Raw genomic sequence first — 26,270 nt, forward strand, 5'->3', positions numbered from 1 at the left:
GATTATAATTTATAGTGCATGCGAGAATAAGCTAATGATAAAGTAGGCTAACTCTAGCAATAACTAACAACATGGATAAAATTGTATCTACATGATGAATACTGCAACACGATGTCTATACAAGAGATAATAAAGTAGGTTGCAAATATGTGGTAATGATCGTGACTCAGATATCAGTTTTGCATGGATTACTAAGGTGACAGCGGTTCGCTATTAATGTGCACCCGTTACAATGTTTGGTTTTATCATGAATAATATGGCATAGCCTTAAGTATATACAAATCACGGCATCAATTATTCCATGAAACGCTAGCATTAAGGACCATATGAAAGTGAAGTCCATCAAAGTTAAACCAGCCAAGTTAGTGGTGGCCAGAAAATATTAGCATAGCTTGGAAATTGTGAGAGATCCCCACCATCATAAGGTATTGCCTCGTTGCAATTATTGGCTAGGGTGGGCTCCGGGAGAAAGAGGAACCTTAAGATAGGAATGGAGGTATTGGTTTCGGAGGAAGTGACAGTAATTTTCGAAATTTTGTAAAAACGGCTCTTACAAAGGGTGTCGATTCGGAAGATGAGCATACGTTTTGTGATCAGTAGCTTGTAATGAATTGGGTGTTATCAATACAGTGCATTGACTAAATCTTGCCTTATCCACTTGCCACCCCACCTGCCACTTAGGTGCTTACATTACATATTGGGTGAAAAACCAAGTTGAATGATCGAATATTATCGAATTTGTTGACTTAACGCAAAATGATTTTTCCATATACATACATATTTTATGACAATTTTAAATTTATAAAAAAAATAATTAACAAATAAAAATTCAATTCGACCTGGTTTCATAGAATTAAGTCATACATAAAAAGGATTCTTTAAGGAATCGACTGTTAGGGAGTTATTTTTTCTTAGATCAAAATTTGGTAAGTTTGTTATAAAAGATCCATATGCAGAATGAATGATGATGAAAGAATATTTGTAACACCTTGTATCATCAATTTGAGATGTTTTGAATTTTTTATTTATTTATAGATATATGAAACATAAAATTTAATAGAAAAGGGGCAATTTTTTTTTTTTTTTTAATAACAAACGTAAAATTTAAACTCATCATGTCCGGAACACCTAGAGTAGAGAAGGACTTGCATTGGACTTTGACGTGGTAAGCCCATCTAATGAAGTTCTGCCATTTGGTAGAAGATTGAGCTCTTTTTTAATTTTAAATTTGGTGGGAAAAATCTTAGGCGCACTTAGAGCACTCTTCCTTCCTATTCATTTCTTACAACATATATATTTCTACCACCTTCCTATTCATCTCTCGCTACATATATATTTCTACTAATCATGGTAATATGCATACCAACATGGTAAGCACGGAATAGATAAGAATTAATGCTCCAAGAGCACCAAAGTCCTACTCTGTCCAATTCACCAAATGGTAAAGCTTCATTGGATGGAGCTACCACTGCCGATCAATCCTATGAAAGTTTTTCTGAAAAAAATGATTATCAAAAGATTTCACTTCAATGAGATCAGATGCCATCCGCAAAATGGCGAATTTGAAAAATGCTATAAGCACTTAACAAAGAAGGAAAATTCAAAAACAGAACTGGGAACTTCTATCTTCTTTTATTCCATACGCTGCAAGCCTTTTTAGAGATTCGTCATGGACAAAAATCTTGCTTTAAACAACTCAATTTAGCAGACAAATCATAACTCACTTTAGCAAACAAATCAGTATCCACTATGCATCTATTCATGTATAGCTAAACTTTAATATGGCATAGCTTTAAGAATATATAAATCACGGCATCAACTATTCTATAAAACAGCTAGCAGTACCAAGAAGAAGTTAAACCACTAGAACTCTTCTCTAGCCAAGTTGGTGGTGCCAGAAAATACTAGCATAGCTTAGGAAATTGTGAGATATCCCCACCATCATAATCCTCCATTTTAAAAATTCGATCATCGTTGAAAAAAAAAAATGCGATCCTTTTTGCATCCCGAAAACTCCTTAGCTGAGACAAAGAATGAACAATCATTGCAACAAAACAACACCTTATCAAATATCGGATCATAGTCCTCCTCCTCATCTTCATCAACCGTATTCTCTTCAACATCCTTCTGAGTATCAACCTTAACCATATAGTATTCAGTTCTTTTTTTCTGAATATCATATCACTCATCGCCCGTATATAAGCATTCAAGCTCATAAGTAAGAAAAAATTCTTTAAACGACTTCACCAAGCACACATACGAACCAAAATAAGATATATACGGATATTTAGCAAGTTCAGTAACATCCAGAGTCTTAGAATCCACAGAGAGAATAAGACCATCAACACTCAAGGCATAGAATCTTTCATTATGATAGGCAATATCTGCAAAGCTCTTATCTTCAAATTGAATGTGTCTCCAACCATCTTCTTTTCTCCAAACCAGCAGTTTGCTATGGCCCTCTTTGTAGCCATAATGACAAACCCATCATCAATTTCATCGACACAAGAAGAAGAAGAAGAAAGAATAACTTTTTTAAAAGAAACAGAACCAATAGCAGCAGCGTTGACAGCAGTTATACCTTCACCGAAATTATGAACATACTTAAGCCCATATGCTATTGCTAGTTCTTCCACCCGATAATCCAATATGTTCAAAGACTTTGGCAGTAACTTCTTGGACGAGTACTCTTCGTGAGGGCTTCCATCAAGCACACTCTTGACTCGCACCTTGCCAGAAATCAACTCTTCAACTCTATCCAACCGTGTCTTTGTCGTTTCGTCCCATAATGCTGCCTTGGTGATTCTGTGAAGGGGTTTGATGGTCTAAATAACCGAGGATTGTTTAAGCGAAAGATGGCCGCCGTGAAGATTAGGGTGGGCCCCTGGGGGAAGAGGAAGCGTAAGGCTAAGTTTTGGAGAAAGTGGAATTGCTTGCCGGAATGTAAGACAAACAGCTCATAAATAAAGTCTGTCTGTTCGTGATTTGATGAGAATATGTTTTGAGATTCCGTAGAGTATGTCTTCTGGCAGGCTGCTCCAGTCGCTTTAACTGTGTCCATGGCTAACCCTAACCCTAACTTAGAAAACAAGGAAGCAATTAAGATGATGAACTGGGCGATAATGAATCAAATTCACGATATTACTGTATCTTCAGTGTACCAATTAGAAAGATAGTAGGAATCTAATCTTCTATCTAAAACAAAAGAATCCTCCTTCTTTTGGTGATGTGACGATTTGGGAGGTGTAATTTGTTATTTCTCAATTAAGAATTAATTAAAAAAAAGAAAAATTCTCTTTTCATCCCTAAGATTTCATGCAATAGTTAATTTTATCCCTACTTTTTAAATAATAACTCAAAACATCCTTCTATTAACTTACTATTAGTTAATTGTCATTTGTTAGTTATCCATTGAGGGTAAAAAAGGATTTTCCATTAAAGAGAAAATAGAAAAAATAAATAAAAGTTGACATATAGCTAAAAATGATGTTTATCTAATCCCACTAAACAGGAAATACCGAAAAAAGATGAAAACTTCTATTTCAAGCAATTATTTTGTACTTCTCTCTATTTAATTATAAAAAATAATCACAGTTTTCATACTTGTATAAGTGTACTCTCTAATTGCACTGTGAACCAACTTGGGGAGATAGTGGTAAGGACTTGGGGAGAAAATAATGGTCAAAGAAGAGTGGTGGCAAAGTTCAAAATAAAAATTGATTGAAAATTAAGAAGATTTTCAGCACACGCAAGCACATAAAAATTGGTTGTATTTTTGAGTTTTTCTTCCAATGATTTAAATATATTGTGCTAATTACAATTTGTTGCTTATGACGATTATTCAATGGCTATATCAAACTACTACATCGTTGATTTCATTTAAGAAAAAAAAATGAATTTAGCATATTTTGTAGTGTTATTTAATTGCGTAAAAAATTTATTTTAATATAGTTTGTACCACTTTAATAAAAAAAATCATATTTTTCCCTCAATGAATTACTAGTTAATGGCATTAAACTAACGGTGAGTTAGCGGAATGATATTTTCGGCTATTATTTAAAAAGTATGTATGAAATGGACTATTGGATGAAACTTTAGGGATGAAAAGAGTTTTTTCCCTAAAAAAAAAATAAAAGGCTTTAATCAGTTGACCAGATCACTATTATCAAAACGGTTCATTGACCAAATATGGCTTTATTCACTTGCCATGTTATTGGAAAAATATAGTAATGCAGGACGTATGTTTGAGACAAATTAATAAGGCAATGAGTTATTGAAAAATTAAATATTTTTAGCATAAGTCATATGTCAATGGTGCTCCATTCATGGCCTCATTTTGAATTAATGATGAGAACCCTCTAGATCTAGCTAGAGAAACCCACAACTAGATTGATAAGAATATAAGAAAGTTAATATGTTCAGAATTCGGGTAAAAGATCTAAACCCTTGAGAAGCTAATTCTTAAGAACGCGGATTGCTAAATAAGACGCTATAAAAGTTAGCAACTCCTTTGATAAGTCGAAAGTTCTTTCAAGAACAAGTTGAGAAAATCCTCTCCAATGATATCAAACTCAAGATTATCAAAAGTCCCTTCAAAGAACATAAAAAAGTGTTTATATAAGGTGACTAACCGTAATTTAATTTAAAAACACAAAAAACCCTAAAATTAAAAACTCAGAGCCATATGGGTCCTGGCCTGCAGAACCACTAATTTTAAACAAACCGTAACTTAACCTGGAGCCATATGTTGCAAATTATATTTGAATTGAATTCGTTTAAAGTAGCTTGAACAAATCCTTGCATTGTTTCCTTGATCTTCTTAGCTCGTGCTCTCATAATTGGCCCCTCTAGAACAAGTACGAATCTTTAATACCCTAAGAACTCTGGATCACATCAATTAATGACAGACAAACTAAATTTAGTGGAGCCACTACTAGATAACTAAAAAATGTCGGACTAATGAGTTTATGCAACATGTTTAATAGGTTTTATTTAGAGAAAAAATGTTATAATAATAATTTTATTAAGGAAGGCTAAGGCAAATTTTTCTGAGCACTAATCATTAAAATAGACATATCCCATCACTCCAAAATGATGATGCATTTACCAAATAAAATTATGTTGTTGCCCTCAAAAAAAATAATAAGCGATCATGAGGAACCCAAACATATGAAAGATTCTTCAAGCAATCTACCCATGTTAGGAAATTATTTTAGTCCTTTATTTCATTTCAGCATAAATATAATTTTTTTTTTTAATTTCAGTCCTTATTTGAGATGGATTAAACGTTTCATTTGCATTAAGTAGCTTACTCTCACTCTCACATTAATCGATCCATAATTAAACACTCGGAGAATGGTTAGCACAGTGAATAAGCTTCGAAAAGAAAACAAGGCGCGGTGAGAAAAAATAATAAATCTTCCAAGGTCCATTTTAATAATAATTAATTCCTAATTGAGGAAGAAGATATTAAATCAGGCAATTCACACCCCGACAGGATTCCTTCGTTCTAAATAGAAGATGAGTTTCCTATTGTTTCTTTAATTTAATTTAGATTCCTAGGGTCTCTTTAATTAATTAATTCATATAGTGTAAATTCATTGAAAAGTACGACAATTAAAAAAATTCAGTATGTTCTTTCAACATGAGAAAGTGCATGTGCAGCCTCGCATGTCCCATCTTTTTCAGCTTCCGCAATCGAATGTTTCTTCTGTTGATCATGAGCCTCATGATTTAAAGCCTATGACTTATAGAGGATGATGTAGTTGGTATGGAATTGAGGAGATCCGAAAGGGTTGAGACCTCCAATTTCTAATGATTGTCTTGTTTACTTGCTGGTACATGATTTTCCTCTTACTTTATACAAAGCTATCAGTTGTCTAAAATCTTCATCTTGGACACATGCTATGCATGATTAAATGTCATTAAATGTCATCCATGTACCATATTAAAGTTTGAGAATTAGTTTTTTTTTTTAAGTCTGTTATACACAGATATTACTGACATTACATCAGACATTACAATTAATATTTACAATCATACTATATAACTGGGACTACCACCATATATTGACACACTGAAGTATATGCCCAGATATTTTAAACCCTCTCTAATATTCGAGGGATACCTGCTCCACTCACATTTCGTAATGGAGAGACTGTCTCCACTCAATTAATTGATAATTGAGGAAGAACTGAAACTAACCTCCATAATGCTCTTATAGAGGCTCGAACCCTTGCACTCAACATTGTAAGTGCAAGGCTTCTCCCATTAGACCAAAGGCCCATTGGTAGTTTGAGAATTAGTTGAATTGTCAGATTGATGTAAACCAAATGGGTTTTAATGAGTTTTCAAAACCAAGAGAGATACGTGAGGTCAGGTAAAAAGATACACCCATCACTAAAATTTAAAAATTAATATTTTACCATACAAACCCCTAAAATAACTCCTTTAAATGTCAAACATACCCTTATTTAAATAAATTTTTGTCATAACATTTTTTTAATAAATAAAAAAGGGAAGAAAGCTCTTGCTTTTCTCTTTTTCTCACTCCCTAGACCTCTACCTCTCAATTGGAATCACAAGAACTCGACTATAGATGAACTGATGAAAGAACAATTTGACATTTAATTGAGCATATGTAAAAGTATATATAACATTTATTTTCTTCAATGATTAAACAAATTCACAGGGCAAGAAAGAGTATGAGGATTGCAGATAGAGTTTCACCTCATGTCTCTTGCTGTTGTTTATTCAGTTACAAGGTTATGAATAAACATATAAAAGTAATAGAAATTGCAATGAATTGCAGTCCGTTACTCATTGAGAAGTTAGCCAAGATTGGGGGGGGGGGGAGATAATCTCCTTTTGCTCAAAGGAATAAACCTTTTAGCAAGCATTATCTTTTTTATTTTCATGGTTTGAGTTCTCATTTCGTGGTTAAATTCCTCTCGATAAGTGGATTTTGCTTCTATATTATGATAAATTACATTTAGTGTTGCAAAAACTAGTGTTAGGGAAGGATGAACGTATTGGCTCTTTGCAGGGATTTTTCTGGAAAGTAATCAAAATATTTTATTAATTAATATTATCATGTCCTTTTAAATTACTAAATGGGTATTATGGTAATAAAATTGATTTTAAACAAGTGAGTGATGAAAGTAGGATGGGCCATTTGAACCCACCAAACCACCCATTAATTTAAACCTAATTTTAAAAATAATTTTTAATGATTAAAATACGTCTAAATTAAATTACAATTACAGACACTAAAGTATAGTGAAAAAGAAAAAGAAATTCTTTAAACCCATCTTTATATTTAATGTATTTTTGTGAAAAGCTAACTAACTAGATGTGTGATTCTTCTTATGAGCCGCTTACCTTTTGCCTTATATTCTTTTTGTTTTTGTGAAGTACTTAGCTAAAAGTGACCGATCTTCCTGGGTGGCCCTTTTCTTTGTTGGCTGGGTGGCCCTTTTCTTTGACATCTAGGGATGGCAAAAATCCCTATGGGGACGGGTACCTTCGGGGATTTTCCTTATTCGGGGAGGGTATGAGGATAATTTCATACCCAATTTCTTATTCGGGAAAGGGACGGAGAAATTTTTTTACCCAATTTCTTATTCGGGGAGGGGACATGGATGAGGTGGAATCCACATCCCCTACCCATTTCCCCATTTTAATTTTTTAATTTTTTTTCATTTTTTTTAAAATTACTAGTAAATAAATAATAAAATTTAAATTATAAAATTATAAATATTGGTAAAAATAAAAATATCAAAATATTTGTATTATTAAACTTTTAGGCCTAACTAACTAATTAAAGTCCTAAATTTTTATTTAGGATATTAAAAACACCGAGTAGATTCTATTAGCCCAATTTTTTTTTATTTTAACATTCTTTAAATATTTTAAACTTAAATCTATTTTTTATTTATTTTCAGATGTTATAATTGCCCACAGTGAATCACAATTTTAATATCTAATCTAATATTTGCTCTTAATTTGCTCTGATTTAACTGTTGTGTTGTAAAGGGAATACCCACATTTATAAAGTGCATAGGCCACCATTGAAAAAGTTAATTTTGAATCTAAATTCGATTTTATTTGTAACAATTTTGTATTAGACTATTAATTTGTTCATGATAGTTTGTAAAAGAAGTTTGTATCCCTTTCATGCTGCGTTATTTACTAATTTAATGTATGTGACTTTTGTAATGAATATTAATGTAAGATATATTTCGAACTTTACTTTTATTTGAATTTTTTATTTTAATATGATTAACTCAAAATCGAAAATAAAAAAATGTATTAGTTATTCGGGGATCGGGGACCCTCGGGGTTTCCCTGTTATTATTCGGGGAGGGGATGAGGATTTTCTCAAATAATTCTGACGGGGACGGGGACATACGCAAAATATCGGGGATGGGTACGGGGAGATTGGTCCCCTCCCCATTGCCATCCCTATTATTTGGCTTACTTGAGATGATATTTTAATTTTGAGGTGAATGAGTCGTCTTCTTACTTGACCATGGTAAGTTCAATGGTTGATGAGTTAAATATATGTTTTGGATTTTGAATAACCATATAATAAATTCAATAAAACATTCATTAAGGGTTATAAATGAACTTAATGTGTTAAATAAATAAAAACACTATTATTATGCAAATTAAGGTGGCGTTTGTTTTTTTGGCTGAAATCTGAATGGACCTTAATTAGTCTGAATTCTGAAAAGATCTAAATGTCTGAATCTGAATAATATGTTTGTTTTTTCGCTTGAATATCAGAAAATAAGTATTAAGTTGTTTGTTTTTTCAACTTAAAAAAATGAGAATATGTACTTTTATATATGTATCCTTATTAAATTTGAATGTCAAATAAATAATATATTAAATACCACAATATTTTAACATTTATAAGTAAAACTATATTCAAGTGAATACATAATTATTTTAGAATTTTAATATATAAAATACCATAAATTTCAAATTTTATCGTATATAATATAAGAAAGAAAAAACATGAATATTTTTATGTGGGGTAAATATCTATGGGTGAGTTTTGAGATAGACATGAAAAATAAATTATAAAGTAGGGATATTTTTTACATTAGTATGTAATTGACTTAATTCAGATTTCTCCATTAAGTAAAAAGCTAAAAAAAATGGCTTATTTTATTACGTCAAAATTATCTAAAAAGTCTCATTAAGTTATAAAAACAAACACCTCTAATTAACTTAATTAATTAAGTTAAGTCAATTTAAGTTATTAAGTTAAAAAACAAACGCCACCTAAGTCTAATAAGGATATAGTGGGTATTTAGATGAGTTTATTGATTTAAATTTAAAATTTAATTTTTTTTCGATATATTAAATTATTTGATATCTAAATTTTAAGTGCAAGTTTATTTAGCAAACAAGTTTAATAAGTCATTTTGTAGGCTCAAATACTCCCATTTAAAAGCATTCGCAACAATCAATAAATTATTGAGATGCCCCTATTATTTTATCAAAAATCTAGATATACCCTTCATAGTTTTATTCATTTATTTCAATATTCGATATACACAACTTTTATTTGTTACTCAAAAATTGAAAGTTATCGATAACTACATCTTGGCACTGTTTGGACTTCATTTCTTGCAATTTATCTAACTGTGCTATTTTCAGCACCAACAGTGTAGCAATGACACCAGAATCACCACAAAAAGTTGTAACGTCATTGTAACTTCTTTGCCCAACGGCGGCGAGTTAAAATGCACCCAATAATTTTTATTTGAAAGCTACTGCTTCAAAGTAACAAATGGACCATAAATATCGAAATTATTTAAAAGAGTAATTTTCTTTCATCGCATTTCCTTAAAAGAAACAATATTTTTTTCCTGAAATTATAACAGTTAATTGTTAAAAAAATAAAAGAAAAAGCACGTGCGTTTCACATGACAAAATCTACCTATAAATGGTCCTGAAAACTGGCGGGAACGTTTCTCGTCACTTGCCCAAATCCCTCCAATTTCAGTGCTTCACTCGTCAGACAGTCAGTCCAAGCCAACAAATGAACCGCAGCAACGGCAGCGCAAGAAAACGGCCACCGCCGACGCCGAAAGAATCTTGGCCAAATAAACAGCAAGCAACCACACCGACAACACCGGTTATCGACGACGAATTCCTCGATGAGGACGTGTTCCTCGACGAAACCCTACTGCCGGAGGATGAAGAATCCCTTATTCTCCGCGACATCGAGCAGCGTCAGGACTTCGCTTCTCGTCTGGCCAAGTGGGCCCGCCCTCCCCTATCGTCTGGCTACGTGTCCCAATGTCAGAGCATCAGTGAGTCACTTCCCTGTCACTATTTTTTCTCACTGGACTGTTGGGGTTTTAAGGAATTATTAAATATTCTTGGTGGCTTTTTTTTTTTTTTAATTTAGTGTTTCAGCAATTGGATATTGATTACGTAATTGGAGATAGTAACAGAGAATTGTTGCCTCTTTCTTCTGGGTCTGCTGCCATCATTCGAATTTTTGGAGTTACAAGGGAAGGTAATTTATATGCTGTGAGTTTAATTAAAAAATCCCTTATTATTGAAAATGATTCCATTTTCTAATTAGTAATAATGTTTGGTTAAGTTCTTCCTTTTGGCATTTGTTAGGACATAGTGTTTGTTGCAAGGTTCATGGGTTTGAGCCTTATTTCTACATTAGTTGCCCTCAGGGAATGGGCCCAGATGACATTTCCCATTTTCATCAAATTCTTGAGGTATTTAGTCTTCCCATACGATCAAGTTAGATATTTCCTTAAGTTCTGTTGCTCAAATGCATATAACTTTGCTTGTTTGTATGGCTGCTACCACAGGGGAGGATGAGAGAGGCTAATAGGAATAGTAAGGTTCCCCAATTTGTTCGACATATCGAAATGGTGCAGAAAAGAAGTATTATGTATTATCAGCAGCAAAAGTCTCAACCTTTTCTAAAGATTGTTGTTGCATTGCCAACAATGGTAGCTAGTTGTCGTGGTAGAGTTTATCTCTTCCCATTTCCTCTTTGTATTGTTTTGTTGATCATGCACGTGTGCTACAAAATTAATATGTTGTCATTCCTCTTTATGTAATTATAGGGCTTTTAAACTGCTTTTTGCTTTGATATATATGTGTGCACATATTTATGTCGTAAATAATTATTACATTCGAGATAATATGTTTTTATTTTATGGCTTGTTTCATGAGGTTTGTTTTCCTTGGCAGTTCTAATATCCTGTTGATTTCCTTTAATCTTTTTTTTTTTTTTGGATAATTGGCAGGAATCCTGGATAGAGGCATACAACTTGATGGATTGGGTATGAAGAGCTTCATGACATATGAAAGCAATGTTCTTTTTGCTCTTCGTTTCATGATAGATTGCAACATCGTTGGTGGCAATTGGATTGAAGTGCCGGTTGGAAAATACAGGAAGACAGCGAAGACTTTGTCCTATTGCCAGTTGGAATTTGATTGCCTGTATCCTTTTGCGTGGAGGTCATTAATTCTTCATTGGAGAAGTATATGAGATTATCTTGGGCATTACTGAATTATTTGTTATATGTATATATATATATATTGTGGTTTATGCTGTGCAAAATATTTCCATAACTGCTCTTAGGTATTCAGATATAATTAGCCATCATCCTGAAGGTGAATTTTCAAAAATGGCTCCATTTCGCATATTGAGTTTTGATATTGAATGTGCGGGTCGTAAAGGGCATTTTCCAGAGCCTACCCATGATCCTGTTATACAGGTCCAAATGCTACTTTGTTGTAACAAATCTAATAAATTTCATTAAAGTGATGTTTCTCTGTCCTTATTTTTATTTTTTAAATTAAATTTAAAGTGGCTGTGTCTCAGTAAATCTATCTATTTGCTGCATTACAATTGTTTTAAATCAATGTTTCTAACGTAAAATTGTTCTTTCTTCTTAGGTGGCAAATCTAGTTACTTTGCAAGGAGAAAAGCAACCATTTATTCGTAATGTCATGACCCTCAAATCATGTGCTCCAATCGTTGGTGTAGATGTGATGTCTTTTGAAACAGAAAGGGACGTCTTGCTAGCTTGGAGGGTATTGATCTTGTCTTTTAAGAATTTCTCCTCCATGAATGCTGTTTGATTAAAATTTAGCTTGTTTTACAAATTTGTTTATTGCTTAGTGATATTTCAGCTTGTTTTACAAATTTTTATATATGTAGGAGAGAACGTTGAACAGTTAAATTGTATTATTTATCTCTGCTTTACCAATAGCGTTATTTTACTTGCATTTAGACGAGATTACAATATTGTCGCGAATGCCAAAAATTTAAGAGTGCAACAATGGAGAAACAAATGCTACTCATGTCAACCTAGCTCTGTCTTAAGCTCTGTTTCCTGGCAAATTCAATGTATTGTCAATCATCCTTGTTCCTTCTCTCCATTGGTTGGAGGGAAATCAATCATTCTCTTTTAGTTGTGCTGTCTACTTCTCCACTTAACTCTGCAGTCGTAGATTGTTATACATTCTCTTTCTGGATCCTAACTTTCTAAGCAGTTACGATCTTTAGGAAGAAGACATTAGCCTGATTACGATAGCTAGGAGATCTGCTCCTGTTATCCTTGAATTGACAGGTATTCATGTCCCCAGTCTGATCCCTAGTTTGTCAAATGAGGGACTGGGTAAGGATTCCTTCAACAATGATGTCTAATCCCTGAATTCATTGGGATTCTTAGGCATGCAAAGTACACAAAGAAGATCTTCAATTTTGTCAAAGTTCCAAAGCATCTGCTAAATCTGTAGAAATCCCTACATGAATAAAACATGTTAATGTGTTGTCTATAAGATCTGTAATGACAGTTACACTACTTCTAACTTAAGATATAGTTCTTTTTTTAAATTTTTTATGGAAAGTGTTGATATTTTATGAGCCTTCGCATTTTTAGAAAATGTATATTAATTGTGTACCCAAAGAAAAATGACAGAGAAAAGGGTGGCTGCTGCCCTAGAAAATTTGCCAGTAGGAAAAGTTACATCTAAACAATCAAAAGTAGTTTATTTTATGATGACCGAAATGGCCAAATATCTTGCAAGTGTCTCAAAATGGAGAAATCAGCCTTATTCGACTCTCAATCTTTCCTAATGGAGGGCCATCGCTGATTTTATGTTTTTAATATTTAAAAATTTCTAATCTTCGAATATTTGAAATAAAAATTGTTAGGGCCTGGGATTGCAGGAAAGCCCATCCTCAATCCCCTCCCCGATTGGAGGCAGGCCTCCGTTCTCATTGGAAAATTTTCCTTCCATATTTTTAGCTTTTTGAAGATTGTTCTTTATGGTCTGTCTTTGTTTTAACTTTAAAAATGTGCTTCCTCCATCATAGAAATTTGTGATCTTCATTGTATAGACAAACTATGCCATTGACTTTCAATTTATCTTTTGCTTGTGGTATCATTAGTAATGGACATAACTAATAAGATATATTGAGTCTTACTCTCTTTTGGATTCTTTTTGGGTAAGAATGTAATTCTATCTCATATAGAGAAAGCAAATACTTTCTATTTGATGTGTAATGGAAGGTTTTGCTTGCAGGATTTTATCCGTGAAGTGGACCCTGATGTTATGATTGGATATAATATCTGCAAGTTTGATTTGCCCTATCTTATTGAGGTAACTGTTGTATTCAATTTTCTCTTTTGATTTGTTGTCACCCTTAAATTTCCTATTCTTTTTGTAACACTATAACTGGCATTTCAGTTTATTTCCTCTGTTAATGTCTACCTGGTTTATAAATGCTAAGTTTTGTTATTTTGACTGTATGTTGATTGTTGTATTTTGATTGATCTATCAAACAATGCTGGTTTTAATGGTTTGCAGAGATCTCAAACTTTGGGAATAGCAGAATTTCCTATACTGGGTCGTATCAGAAACAGCAGGGTTCGAGTCAAAGATACAACTTTTTCTTCAAGGTTTGTAAATGGTGGAGTACTTTTTTTCTCTATTTTATTTTAAATTGATACATTATAGTTTTGCACTGCGGCTTGATTACTTCAAAATTTCACATTGAATATACATCTTTAATGTGTTGAAATTAATATTGAAAATTGTCTGACCAAAACTTTTATATGTATTATTTTGGTTGAATGTAACGTGTTACAAAAATGTACATACGTATCACGTATGTTTGTATTGTTTGGGTGAGTTGAATGTTTTGTTGTAGAAATGTACATAATATCTATACCTGTGGACTAGTCGGAGCAAAAAACTTCTCGCTTAATCATCAATCTATACAGTTAAAATTATTTATAGCATTCTCTCTTCTGTATTCTTTATGTTGACTAAAATTCTGAATCCTTCTCTTCCATCTCTGATGCTAGAATGTAAGATTTTGCATTTGTTCTCATTTTTGCATCCGAATTGCAAGCTGAATCTTGAATGCAATATAATTGTTCATTGTTTCTTATTCAAAAGTAATTGTAAGTTGAACAAAATCAACATGTCTTTTCTTGAAAGTGGTGGTTCAGACTAGATTCTGTTGGAAGAGACTTTGGTTGTTTGTTTGGAAATTGGCATGTGATCAGGTCAATCATACTTCCGTGTGTCTCTTGATGTGTAATTTTGAAGAAACATGAAGAAAATGCCAATCATATCTTCCTTCAGTGCAATATCACCACCTGATAGTAAGATTAACCTCCTCAGGTCACTAATTTTTTTTTTTGGTGGGGGGGGGGGGGGGTGTGTGGTGTGTTATTTTCAGCGTCTTTTCTTTCTTTGCTGATTGAGCATTTTTTTCCTTTTGTGAAAGGTGAGGAAGTAATATGATTTTAATGTGTGGTTCTGGGTATTCGGGGAGAACTCGATAGAAGTTTTTTGTGAAAATTCTAGAGAGGAAGATAGTAATTTTTTGCCAGGATAGAATTCCACTTGGGCTTTTTCATAGTTTAATTTCAATTTACTTTTCTCTTCAATCACTTAAGTTAAGGTGGAGTCTTTTTGTGTGATTTGGTATTTTTGGCAAGTTTTATTATAGAGTAGATTGAGGACGATACAATTGTTTTCTTTTCTTTATGATCATGAGTTTTTATTTGGGGCCATTCATCATATAAACATAAATCCCCAGGTGTTTTCTGAGTTTAGTGAGCAGCTTTTTTCTCCTCTTTCTAATCATTTTCTATTAATAAAAATTCATTTTTCTTCTTACTAGAAAAAGTGAAAATAATGTTTTACTCCCAGAGAAAGTACTTGTCATCTTTGTGCATGATACATAATAGATATATTAATAAATATTATCATGAATGAATTATCTTCTAGATTTACTCTTTAATTTATTTGGCTTGTCCATGATTGTTGGCGGTACAGACAATTAGGAACGCGGGAAAGTAAAGAAGTTACTGTGGAAGGGAGAGTTCAATTTGATTTGCTTCAGGTATTAATCTGTATGCTGTCAATCAGATAGAAAATAGATCCGTATTCGATTCTAAGGATAAGTTACTCTGCTGTCTTCTTGTTCTAGGTAATGCAACGGGATTATAAATTAAGTTCTTATTCTTTGAACTCTGTTTCTGCGCACTTTCTTTCGGAGCAGGTATAGTTCATGGTTACTTTTTGAGATTACTTTATATTTATATATATGAGAAATAAGGTGAAAAATATAGAAGCATCTGATTTGCTCTAACAACAGCGCTTCTTTTCTTCTCCATCCCTCTCATTCCTTACATGAACTACTTTTTTCACTTTATGAAAACATTTGAATGTTTTTGGCCTTTCCCCTTTTTCTCTTGTTAATGTTTCCTTCCTTCTTTGACATTTCTGCTCTGTACATTTCTGCTTCTAGGCTGGTTGAATGTTAGACTGTGGTGTCTGCACTAAGGTACTCCCAGGTCGTATTGTTTGAACGTTAGACAGTGACATCAGTTTTTCGTGTTTCTGTATACTCCTAGATATTTATTTATTCATTCATTCATTCATTCATTCATTCTTGTCCCAAAGTGGCAATGAAGTTTGGTTAGAATGGGAAACCAACTGACCCTGAGTCTGTCAGAATTCTTGTGATAATAACAATAACAATATCATGGGAGACCATTTAAATCAAAGTCTTCAGTGCCTAGTAACTGGTTTTTTGCTTTTTGTGGGAAGTTTTATTGGTTTATGTTTTCTTATTCTTTTCCATATATTCTCCTGGTTGTTTTCTTATTCAAAATGCTACTTGTAATTCGGATATTGCTATAACTCCATTTCGTTTTGTGCAGAAAGAGGATGTCCACCATTCAATTATATCTGACCTTCAGAATGGAAATGCAGAAACTAGGAGGCGACTTGCTGTATATTGTTTGAAGGTTTGTGATTCAGTTTCATTATATGTGAATTCCTCCTTTGTCCTACCTTACATGTGCTCGTGTCCTTGCGCTACTGAGTCCTGGGCATGTTATAATTATTGGCTAGGTCAGCTGTTGTACTTAGTTGTATTTAACACCTTTGACTTTAACAAAGTGGATGAAGGTTGGCTCATTTGTGCATAAAGGTATAGGTCATTTGAGTTATCTTTTGGGGGTTCTTCTTCCATGGACTGAACTGCTTTTTTGTATGTCAATTTTTTTTTTTTTGAAGTTTAATCTCATATAAGAAAAATGTATTCACTAATGTCTTTCCATGTCTTGAATATGTTGCATGTTAGTCAAATTATCTACGTTATTGAAGATCTTATATATGTATTTACATTCGGCGCCTCTTATGACAGGACTACCTTCTCTAGTGTGTGGGCTTTTATGTGTGTGTATATAAGCACACAGCCAAAGTCTAATTTATTCTTTGTTGAAAATTCTTTTTTTTTTTTTTTTTTTTTACTTTTAATATTTACCATGGAACCCACCCCATCCCACCTCAAACTGACCTTGTCCCCTTGGATTTGAACCCTTGACCACTTACTTCCACAATGAGAGGCTAGCCAATTGGGCTATCCTTTGGGGATTGCTCTAGGGATCTTGTTCATTATTGAAATCTTCTGTTAAAATTTCCTTGAATCTTTGAAAAGATTCTTCAAGAGTCTGAGGTCCCAGAAGTGTATGATAAATACAGTTGAAGCCCAACTCTGTGGAGAAAATTAAGTGAAGCCCTTGGCACTTTTGACACATCGTTCTCTTCCTTAGCGCGATCCACAGATTGAACTTCTTCCCACCTTCCCCGAAAGTTCTCCAGCCGGCATCGGAGAACTACTAAATGAAATTTATGTGAATATCCAAAGAGGTGCTTCTTCCCTACTTTGATGGAATAAATAAGAGGTGGTTCAACTTTCTGACTTTCGAGCCCCTATATTTATCTGCTTCTTTTCCAGTATTATTGCAGTCGTATCCCACTTTTTCCTGTGACTCATGGCTCCCTGTGATACACGTTTGTGTTGATTTTCCAGTGGACTAGGTTAAAAACCATGCCTCCATTGTTCAAGATATTTTTGGCAGTACCCCATTTTACTATAATTTACACATCATCCCAGTCAGCCTTTTCATTCATCATGCACATGCCCCTTGATTGTTTAGCTCAAATGCCTTGATAAAAGCTGCGATAAATCAAGGTCATGATTAATTTAACAATATTCTCATTTTTTTTTCATTTTCTTTTTACTTTGAATTTCAGGATGCTTATCTCCCACAGAGGCTTTTGGACAAATTGATGTTCATTTTTAACTATGTTGAGATGGCTCGTGTCACTGGAGTTCCTATCTCTTTCCTTCTTTCGAGAGGGCAGAGCATCAAGGTTGATATAGTGAATTTTCAGTTGGTTAAAGATTTGCCTCTAATTCAATTGGCTAAAGTCTATGATTTGACCGTTGTTTTCAGGTGCTTTCTCAACTTCTTAGGAAGGCTAAGCAGAAGAATCTTGTAATTCCAAATGTGAAACAGGCTGGATCTGAACAAGGAACATATGAAGGGGCAACTGTAAGTTTGCTTCTTTCTTCCTAAGGATATGCTAGGAGCTGATTGTTATGGCATGCTTGTATTCTGTCTTCGTTATTGTGTGAGTATTTCTGCTGAACTTTTTGCTGATTAAAATTTCTAGAAGTGATGTAATTCAAAAAAAAAAAAAAAAAAAAATCCTGGCTGATACTAGTAAATGCGGGGAAGTTTTCTTTGAGATACTGGTACTCAATGCCAAATTGAATGCTGACTCATGTTTACGTCTGAGCTTGTGCAAGGATACTTTATATGTAGAAAAAGAAATGTGGGATCACGGATGCATATAGAGTGCAATTCATTTAGGAATTCAGTTATCATGGAGTGCTGCATCTGTAATCTTTTAGGAATGGTCTTGAGTGAAAATGACAATCTCAAGAAGCTTCACTGCAATACTAAGGAGAAAAAAAAAAGGAAAGGAGCTTTACTGCCTTTGGAAATCTAGCTCTACATAACTTGGCACATATCCAGACTACATAGACTTTCTTCTCAATTTTTATGTTGTTTGCGTCCCTTGTAAATTAGCATATTTATTCTGATGGTGTTGTCTACACTAAGTGACAAAGAGGAAAATAAGGAGAGTTCATCTTTAGAAACCAGCTGAAACTTGTCATGAGTAACCGTTAAGCATTTGCTTTCTGCAGTCTGCACTCTTCTCATTCATTGATATTCACTTCTTAATTTTCATATGCTGAATAAATAATGATTGAAAGCTTCTTGGAGTCTTGCACCCTTGCTGATGGTTCTTTCAGTTCTTGAAGGACAGATTCAGATGTCCAATTGACTTCTGGTGTCCAAGTTTTGACAGTAATAAGAACACCAGTCTACCTGTACAGATTTAAAGAAGTTTTAACATGTTGCTTATTGTTAAAACAACTGCCCTTCTGTTAAAATCTTTGATTTAGTGGAGTAATATAAGCTCCAATTATGTTCTTAGATGTTCTTATTGTTCAAAATTCAGGTTTTGGAGGCCAGGGCGGGGTTCTATGAGAAGCCTATTGCAACATTGGATTTTGCTTCTTTGTATCCATCGATTATGATGGCGTATAATTTGTGTTACAGCACTCTGGTATTCTTCTGACTATTATTTTTCTTCACTCTGACTCTCATCATTATCTCCAAGATGCTTTCTAGTAAAAGTTGTATAATAATGATATCTGTGAAGGTGACGCCTGAAGATGCTCGCAAACTCAATCTTCCTCCTGAATGTGTGAACAAAACTCCATCGGGTGAAACATTTGTTAAATCAAATTTGCAGAAGGTTGGGTGATTTATTAAAATTGTTTATTTATTCTTTGATTTATTTCCTTTTTAAAGAACAGCTTACATTGGTACTAGCTATGTATGTATTACATATTACTTTCAGGGAATACTTCCTGAAATTCTTGAAGAACTATTAGCTGCCCGTAAAAGAGCAAAAGCAGATTTGAAGGTATTACCTAATTTCTTCCCAAGGTTTCTGCTTGATGTTTCTATTAGATCTACAATGTTCTGTAGTGTATTTGTTAGGCCATTTACTCTTTAGCTTGCATTGTTTCCAATAGTCCTATTATCATATATTCTGCTGGTATCCCATTTTAGGAAGCAAAGGATCCTCTTGAGAAGGCTGTTCTAGATGGCCGACAGCTTGCATTGAAGGTAAGTGTGTAACTGTTATTTTTTCATTCTTTAAGAACGTTACCATTGTATCCTGATGAACAATTTAAGGATATAATCGATGTGATTCTTAATATCTTCTTCATTGGTTTGATCTCTTTGATATCTGATCCTATTTCAGATAAGTGCAAATTCTGTATATGGATTTACGGGAGCTACTGTGGGTCAGTTACCCTGTATAGAGATTTCTTCCAGCGTTACAAGCTATGGTATTTTGTCAGTCATGCAGTGCTTTGTATTATATCTTCCATATGAACCTTAAAATGTTAGTTTGCATTTTTTCTAATGGGTTGATTGCCTCATAAAGGCCGTCAAATGATTGAGCACACTAAAAAGCTTGTGGAAGACAAATTTACAACGGTTGGGGGCTATGAACACAATGCAGAGGTATGTCTTATGGACTTTCCTTTTTATCTAACATGGATTTTAATATTATTGCACAACTCGTGATACTCTGACTAGTACCACAGCGGCTTTTGTGATAACCCTTTGGATTTGTTATTCAAGGTTTTGATATTTGGTTTTCCACTTTTAAAGATAACTAAAATGAATCAATGGTAAGTCTTTCATTTGAACTATACAGCCATACATATTATTTTTCTTCACTCTCTTTGACCAAATCTAACATGTCAAATTTGACTTGAAAGACTCTGTCTATGTGAGACAGTAGTTGTATAATTTAGTTAGAGGAGAGAATTTTAGAGAGCAATAAGAAATTGGAAATGTTGATAAGGAAGATGGCTGCTCGTTTGCTATTTTCCATGTTCTTTTCTGGACCACTCCACCCAATGCGCTTTTCTCTCATATTTCATTCCACATATTCATAGCTTTTAGCAGATGGATGCAGAATGAAAAATCAGTTTTATAGTGATAACACAGCCGATGTTTATCACCATCACCTCCGTTGCAAAAATAATCTTCCTTCGTAAAACTTTGGAAGTTATTATGCTTGAAATATCTGGGTCCCATTAAGTTCTTTTTGCTTTGGGTTATGTAGATTTTTGAGATTATTTTGATTGATATTTGTTTATCATATAACATACAGCGTATGATATGCATTAAAAATATTAGAAAAAGAATTCACATTAACTTGAAGCTATGCTTATACTCTCTATTTTTTACCTGTTTTTTCCTGCAAGTCAAAGTGATAATCACGCGTGCTATATTATTTTATTTTGTTTTTCCATGTTCATTGTGGTTTGACAGTGTTGCCTTATGCATTATTGCTGTAATATATTGATACTTATATCAAGAAAATGACTCTTAATAAAGTAGTAATGATTAAAGTTATATTTGTATAGGTTATATATGGGGACACGGATTCTGTTATGGTACAATTTGGTGTACCTACTGTAGAAGCAGCAATGAAGCTGGGGAGGGAAGCTGCTGATTATATTAGTGGAACTTTCATCAAAGTATGCATCTTATTTTACTTAGTCTCCATGTTGCTCTGTCGTAATACTCTTTCCTTTACTAGATTTTATGGAATGGTTTAACCAGTGGTTAGCAGAGTTGTTAAGCTAATCATTTACCAATCAATTTGAGACCTATCATTATCTCTGTCTATTTTTGTATCCAAATTAGGACTTTATTTTTCATAATGATTTATTTTCTATGTTTTGGACATATTTTATGAAGCCCATCAAACTAGAGTTCGAGAAGGTTTACTATCCGTATCTGTTGATCAGCAAGAAGAGATATGCTGGTTTGTATTGGACAAACCCTGAAAAGTTTGACAAAATGGATACGAAAGGTAAACAGCAGAGTTTGTTAACCATTTGAGCTACTAAACTTTTATTAGGCTCAGCTCTAATTTGATGATTCTCATGGACAGGCATAGAAACAGTACGAAGAGACAATTGTTTATTGGTTAAAAACCTTGTAACTGAGTGTCTTCACAAATTATTGGTTGACAGAGACATCCCTGGGGCTGTTCAGTATGTCAAGAGTACCATTTCAGATCTTCTCATGAACCGCATGGATTTGTCACTTTTGGTGATTACTAAGGTCATAATAATGCTTTTGTTATGCCTTTTGCATTCTCCTATTATAGATATCAGGGTTGGAACCTGAAGGTTGTGATATGGGGGGCCTTTATCAAAGTTTAAAAGCGTGTGGGGCCTAGGGATGCCATGTCCACCCTTGATTGATGTGTATGCTTTATTCAATTGCATTAAAGTGAATTTTTTACAAACTGTAGAGAAGAAGACACTTCGTATAGATGGGATAACATGAAATCATGTGTTTCCCTTTCAAACCCTATAGCATCAGATTTTATAGGAGTGTCTTCCTTTTTATTTCACGTACAGAGTCAGCATTTGCATTATGCAGAATAATTTTTTCTTGTAATTACCTCTTTTTGTGGGGCATTTGTGAGGCTCTGTATGTTTATTTTACTTTATGACTCCTAGATTTTATTTGAACCCTATAATTTTTCTTTTTTGTTCAGTGCCTATATACTTGGCAAAATTCCTTGTATCATTAAAAATTGAATGTTCTATGCCTGCACTAATGTAACAGGGTCTGACAAAGACAGGAGATGATTATGAAGTAAAAGCAGCTCATGTTGAACTTGCTGAGCGCATGCGCAAGGTTGGTGGTGCTTTATTGAAATCCTGATTTATTCTGGTTGATTGATTATTGAATCAATTGCACTTGCTTTTTACATCTTTCATGGGACACTGGATGTATTCTTGATGCTTTAAGGTCAAAATTTGACATTTCAACCTTAAATACCTAGATTGGGCATAAAGAACAATTCTGTCATGCATGAAATTGTATTCCATCAAATACATACTCTGATGATTTGATTTCACCACCCTTTTTTTTTGGTTTGGGGGGGGGGATGATAACCTTATGCTTAGATTTTTGTTTCTAGAACCATTATTTAGATTGTATTATTTTATTTTGTTGGTATCATGTTATTTTAGTAAGGATTAATGCATCTTTGGCATTTGGTGCAAGTTGGCTTGGCAATAGCATGCCTGACTATGTTGGGTGATTTTGTTTCTTGCACTTTTTAATTTTATCCTCAAAAAACTATATCCCATGTATGTACACAGTTACACTTTTTAATTTCCTCCCATCTTTTTGAGAGGCATTTAATTTTTTATATAGAATCACATAAAATAGGTTTGTACCATGTGTTTGTTGTTGGATGCCGATAATAATGTTCTTGCGTCAGTGGCCTTTACTTAATGTTCCGTTTGCGGTAATAATTTTTAGGCTGTGTTATGGTTGAGGAACAATTGATTTTCTTGCTGGCATTTATAAATGAGTTGCTGATATTAAGGATCTTTACATAAGGGACTAAATTTTTATGATGGTTTAGGGATTTGAGTTTCTTAGTAATGATGGAACATAAAGTACTGTTAAGTTTGTATTTACAGCGGGATGCTGCCACTGCTCCAAATGTTGGGGATCGAGTACCTTATGTCATTATAAAAGCTGCTAAAGGTGCCAAGGTAATTTTTCTGATGGCCTTTTTATTTCTTAGTCAGCTTTGCTTGAAAAATTGAAAGGGTAATGTATTCTGCTTCATCAGGCTTATGAGAGGTCAGAGGATCCTATTTATGTGCTAGAAAATAATATACCAATAGACACTCATTATTATCTTGAGAACCAGATCAGCAAGGTTAGTTTAGTGAATTGTAATTTTATTTGATTTTGCAACCCCCAATTTTTCATGTCTTTTAACAGTTCTGTGAACATAACAGCCTCTTTTAAGAATCTTTGAGCCCATTTTGAAGAATGCTAGCAAGGAACTTCTCAGTGGAGATCACACAAGATCAATTTCCATCTCTACTCCTTCAAACAGTGGCATAATGAAATTCGCCAAGAGACAACTAAGTTGCATTGGTTGCAAGGCCCTGATTAGGTATAATTTGATGCCTCAAATTTTCTTCTTCTGATGGTGATGCTTCTTTGGCTTTTAGCTAATTGATAATTTTTAAATAACTAAATGAGACAAAACAAATTAAAATTGAAAAAAATCCTGAAGGAAAATGATAATTTTTTTTCTTTTCTCCATGCAAGCGTATGCTAATTAAAACATTAGTGTTGGTCTTTGGGAACTTGGTTCTTATGAATGCTGTAATTTATGCTTATGCTTCTGAGCTAGTTTCCTCCATCCCAATTTTCTTTTTCATCTTCTTTTTCAGAGTTTCAAAAGCTTCATTCATTCATTCATGCCATCTTGAAGTGTCTCTAAAACTTGCTGTGTGATCCTTGCAAAAAGAGGCAGGGAAAAGAAAGATTGAGGGAAATTTTGGAAAGGCAAGATACTTGCACTTCCAGGATTAACATTCATCTTTAGACATCCTAGAAGGGGACTAGAACTTTGGTGTTGAGCGACTGGTCTAGTTTCATGATAATGCCTCTTAATCTCTGTCATGAATCGTTTTTCTGATGGAATTTGTTTGTGCATTCATATTTTAAGGGAGAAAATTGAGATGTGGACAGTTTGTAATGGAGAGTCAATATATCCTGTTCAGTCTCAGTTCTGACAATGCTGTGGCTCAAATTAGCACAGTTCATCTGGAACATTGTAGAGACATTGAATATGTCATCAATGTCTATTTTTTTTTTTTTTTTTTAATTTCGATCTTGGGATCATCTGGTTTTAGCTTTTTTAGACAGAAGAGAAACAAGTGAGAGAGAAGAGGGGCATGTAGTTGTTTTCCATTATATCTGAATTGTTGATTTTGGTCAATTATCTTTTAAAGAAGATAGTCTCGAATTCTTAAGGCTTAATTAATTCCACCAAACACACCTTATTGCTATTATTATCTATCAAGAGTTTCATGCTAGATTGTTATTGTCTTTTGGCCAGCAATGGAACTCTCTGCTCACACTGCAAGGGAAGAGAAGCTGAACTGTATTGCAAAACTGTTTCTCAAGGTAGGCATCTCTTTCAGATCCTTACGGTTTCTCATTAACTAACTTTTATGTGTAACTGCTGTATGAAAACATGTGATTCATTGCAGTACAAGAGCTAGAGGTGCTTTTTGGTAGGCTGTGGACACAGTGCCAAGAGTGCCAGGGTTCTCTTCATCAGGATGTGCTCTGCACTAGGTTAGACTGTTTTCTTACTCTTAAACTGCTTTGTAGTTCGAAGAATGCAATTTTGTTTTCCTCTGAGAATTGTCTGGAGAATTTCATGTAGAAAATGCTGCCTAGTAAATAGTGTAGTAAATTACTTACCATGCACCAATATTTCCGTTGCTGTATCTTGTGTCTTGCTGTTTCTTGTGTCTTTCTGCCTTTCAAGATGTAGTGGCTGTCATTCGGCCGGTTTGAAATTGCAGTCATTTCATTGTTCTGGTAGCTATTTCTGCTGTTTGAGATGTCTCTTTATGTTTAAAGTAGTTTATTTCTGAAATGTTCTGTTCACAGTCGGGATTGTCCAATATTCTATCGGAGGAAAAAGGCTCAAAAGGACATGGCTGAAGCTAAACTGCAACTAGACCGGTGGAACTTCTAAGATTCTTTGAAGGTTGGTTTACCCCCATATTGAACTTTCAATTTAGTCCTTTAGTTGATAGCATTCCAGAAATCATATACGAACATGCAATTTAGTTGACAAATATCTGATTTGTTCATAGGTGTTTCCAAGACCAAATGAATTTAAAAGTCTGTGTTTCTTATGAATTGCAGGGAGATGAAACTTATCCAAATATTTGAAGTTCAAAGATCGGTTCCCTTCAAGCTCTTACCTTTCTGCTTTTTGCTGGCATGTATTTGCGCTTTGCTTCATAAATATTTGACCAGTGAAGCAGCCCTTTCAGCAACCGTTTTTGCGACAAGGTGGACTGAGTTGGAAAACCTTATAATTGGCTAGATTTTGACGAAAGATCAAAAGAAGAATGATGCTTAAATTTGGCAGGCTCTAAGTTAGTAGGGGTGCGATGATTACTTTCGAATATAATTGTTTTATAATGCATGCTGTAACTAAATGATCATCTAAGTGTTTATCAATATTAGGGGTTCCTATATCCTGAGTTGTGTAAAAATTACTTTTGTATAGAAACTGGATCGTGATTTTCCAGCATTAAACCTCTGTTATCAAATTTAGACCGATCATGCATCATTGAAAACAGTCATCCCCAAGAATGTAAACTCTAGGACAGGTATTGCTTCTGCCATTCCATAAACAAGCTCTCGAATACTATTTAAAGTGAAAACTCTCAGGTAAACAGTTTCTATGAATACCAAATAATATTATTGAAGATAATGTTACCAAAGAATGCTAATTTATATAAAGATAACATCAATAAAATACAATTTTATACACTATACGCACCCACAACATTAGCAAATATACAAAATTTAGAGAAAAAACAAAAATTGCCCTTACTTATTTTCCATATGTTAAACCTGCAAAGTGTTTGAACACTGGAGTACGCTGCAATGCTGTGAGATTTTAGTTCACATCCCCAGCATAAAGTAACCTCCCAATCAAGTATACAATCTCAAGCGTGTTGTTATTGGTTCTCTACACATTGGGCATGAGGAAATTGTGGTACCGCAATCCTTGCAAGTCTTCAAGAAAACAAAGGAGGGTAAGTACTACAAGCACATTTGTGGCAGAAATGCCTGAACAAATAGTTTTAAAGCTAGGCATTGGATGAAGGTAAAACACAGCTAAGAGTCAAATATTATTTGGAACACTATGAT

The 26,270-nt window shown here is 33.8% G+C and overlaps 2 protein-coding genes across 5 annotated transcripts in view; one reads left to right on the forward strand and one right to left on the reverse strand.

Moving 5' to 3' along the window:
- The first annotated feature begins 9,999 nt into the window (after positions 1-9,999).
- On the forward strand, positions 10,000-25,747 carry LOC18041330 (DNA polymerase delta catalytic subunit). 3 transcript variants are annotated; one of them, XM_006432083.2, is made up of 31 exons: positions 10,000-10,328; positions 10,427-10,537; positions 10,648-10,754; positions 10,851-11,010; positions 11,295-11,490; positions 11,633-11,768; positions 11,950-12,087; positions 13,585-13,662; positions 13,870-13,961; positions 15,352-15,418; positions 15,506-15,577; positions 16,242-16,328; positions 17,623-17,742; positions 17,826-17,924; positions 18,901-19,008; positions 19,105-19,200; positions 19,306-19,371; positions 19,521-19,577; positions 19,717-19,804; positions 19,903-19,982; positions 20,897-21,010; positions 21,234-21,348; positions 21,430-21,602; positions 22,116-22,187; positions 22,985-23,059; positions 23,140-23,229; positions 23,312-23,472; positions 24,427-24,494; positions 24,581-24,668; positions 24,990-25,089; positions 25,251-25,747. In XM_006432083.2, exons 1-30 carry the CDS (start codon positions 10,055-10,057, stop codon positions 25,075-25,077), a joined length of 3,276 nt encoding a protein of 1,091 aa, XP_006432146.2. In that variant the 5' UTR covers positions 10,000-10,054; the 3' UTR covers positions 25,078-25,089; positions 25,251-25,747. The 3 variants fall into 3 exon arrangements, with proteins under 3 accessions (XP_006432146.2, XP_006432145.2, XP_024038671.1); XM_006432082.2 differs by lacking the exons at positions 10,648-10,754; positions 10,851-11,010; XM_024182903.1 differs by lacking the exons at positions 23,312-23,472; positions 24,427-24,494; positions 24,581-24,668; positions 24,990-25,089; positions 25,251-25,747 and having other exon boundaries at positions 22,972-23,059.
- An 82-nt stretch (positions 25,748-25,829) lies between these two features.
- LOC18042210 (E3 ubiquitin-protein ligase RGLG3) overlaps positions 25,830-26,270 on the reverse strand; it is a 5,796-nt gene continuing 5,355 nt past the window's right edge. For both annotated transcript variants that reach the window (XM_024182904.1, XM_006432085.2), the window contains one exon: positions 25,830-26,135. In XM_024182904.1, coding sequence (XP_024038672.1) covers positions 26,052-26,135 — 84 coding nt within the window. In that variant the 3' untranslated portion in view covers positions 25,830-26,051. The remainder of the gene's footprint in view (positions 26,136-26,270) is intronic.

This window comes from Citrus clementina, unplaced genomic scaffold, assembly GCF_000493195.1.
Source record: "Citrus clementina cultivar Clemenules unplaced genomic scaffold, Citrus_clementina_v1.0 scaffold_5, whole genome shotgun sequence".
Lineage (NCBI taxonomy): Eukaryota > Viridiplantae > Streptophyta > Magnoliopsida > Sapindales > Rutaceae > Citrus > Citrus x clementina.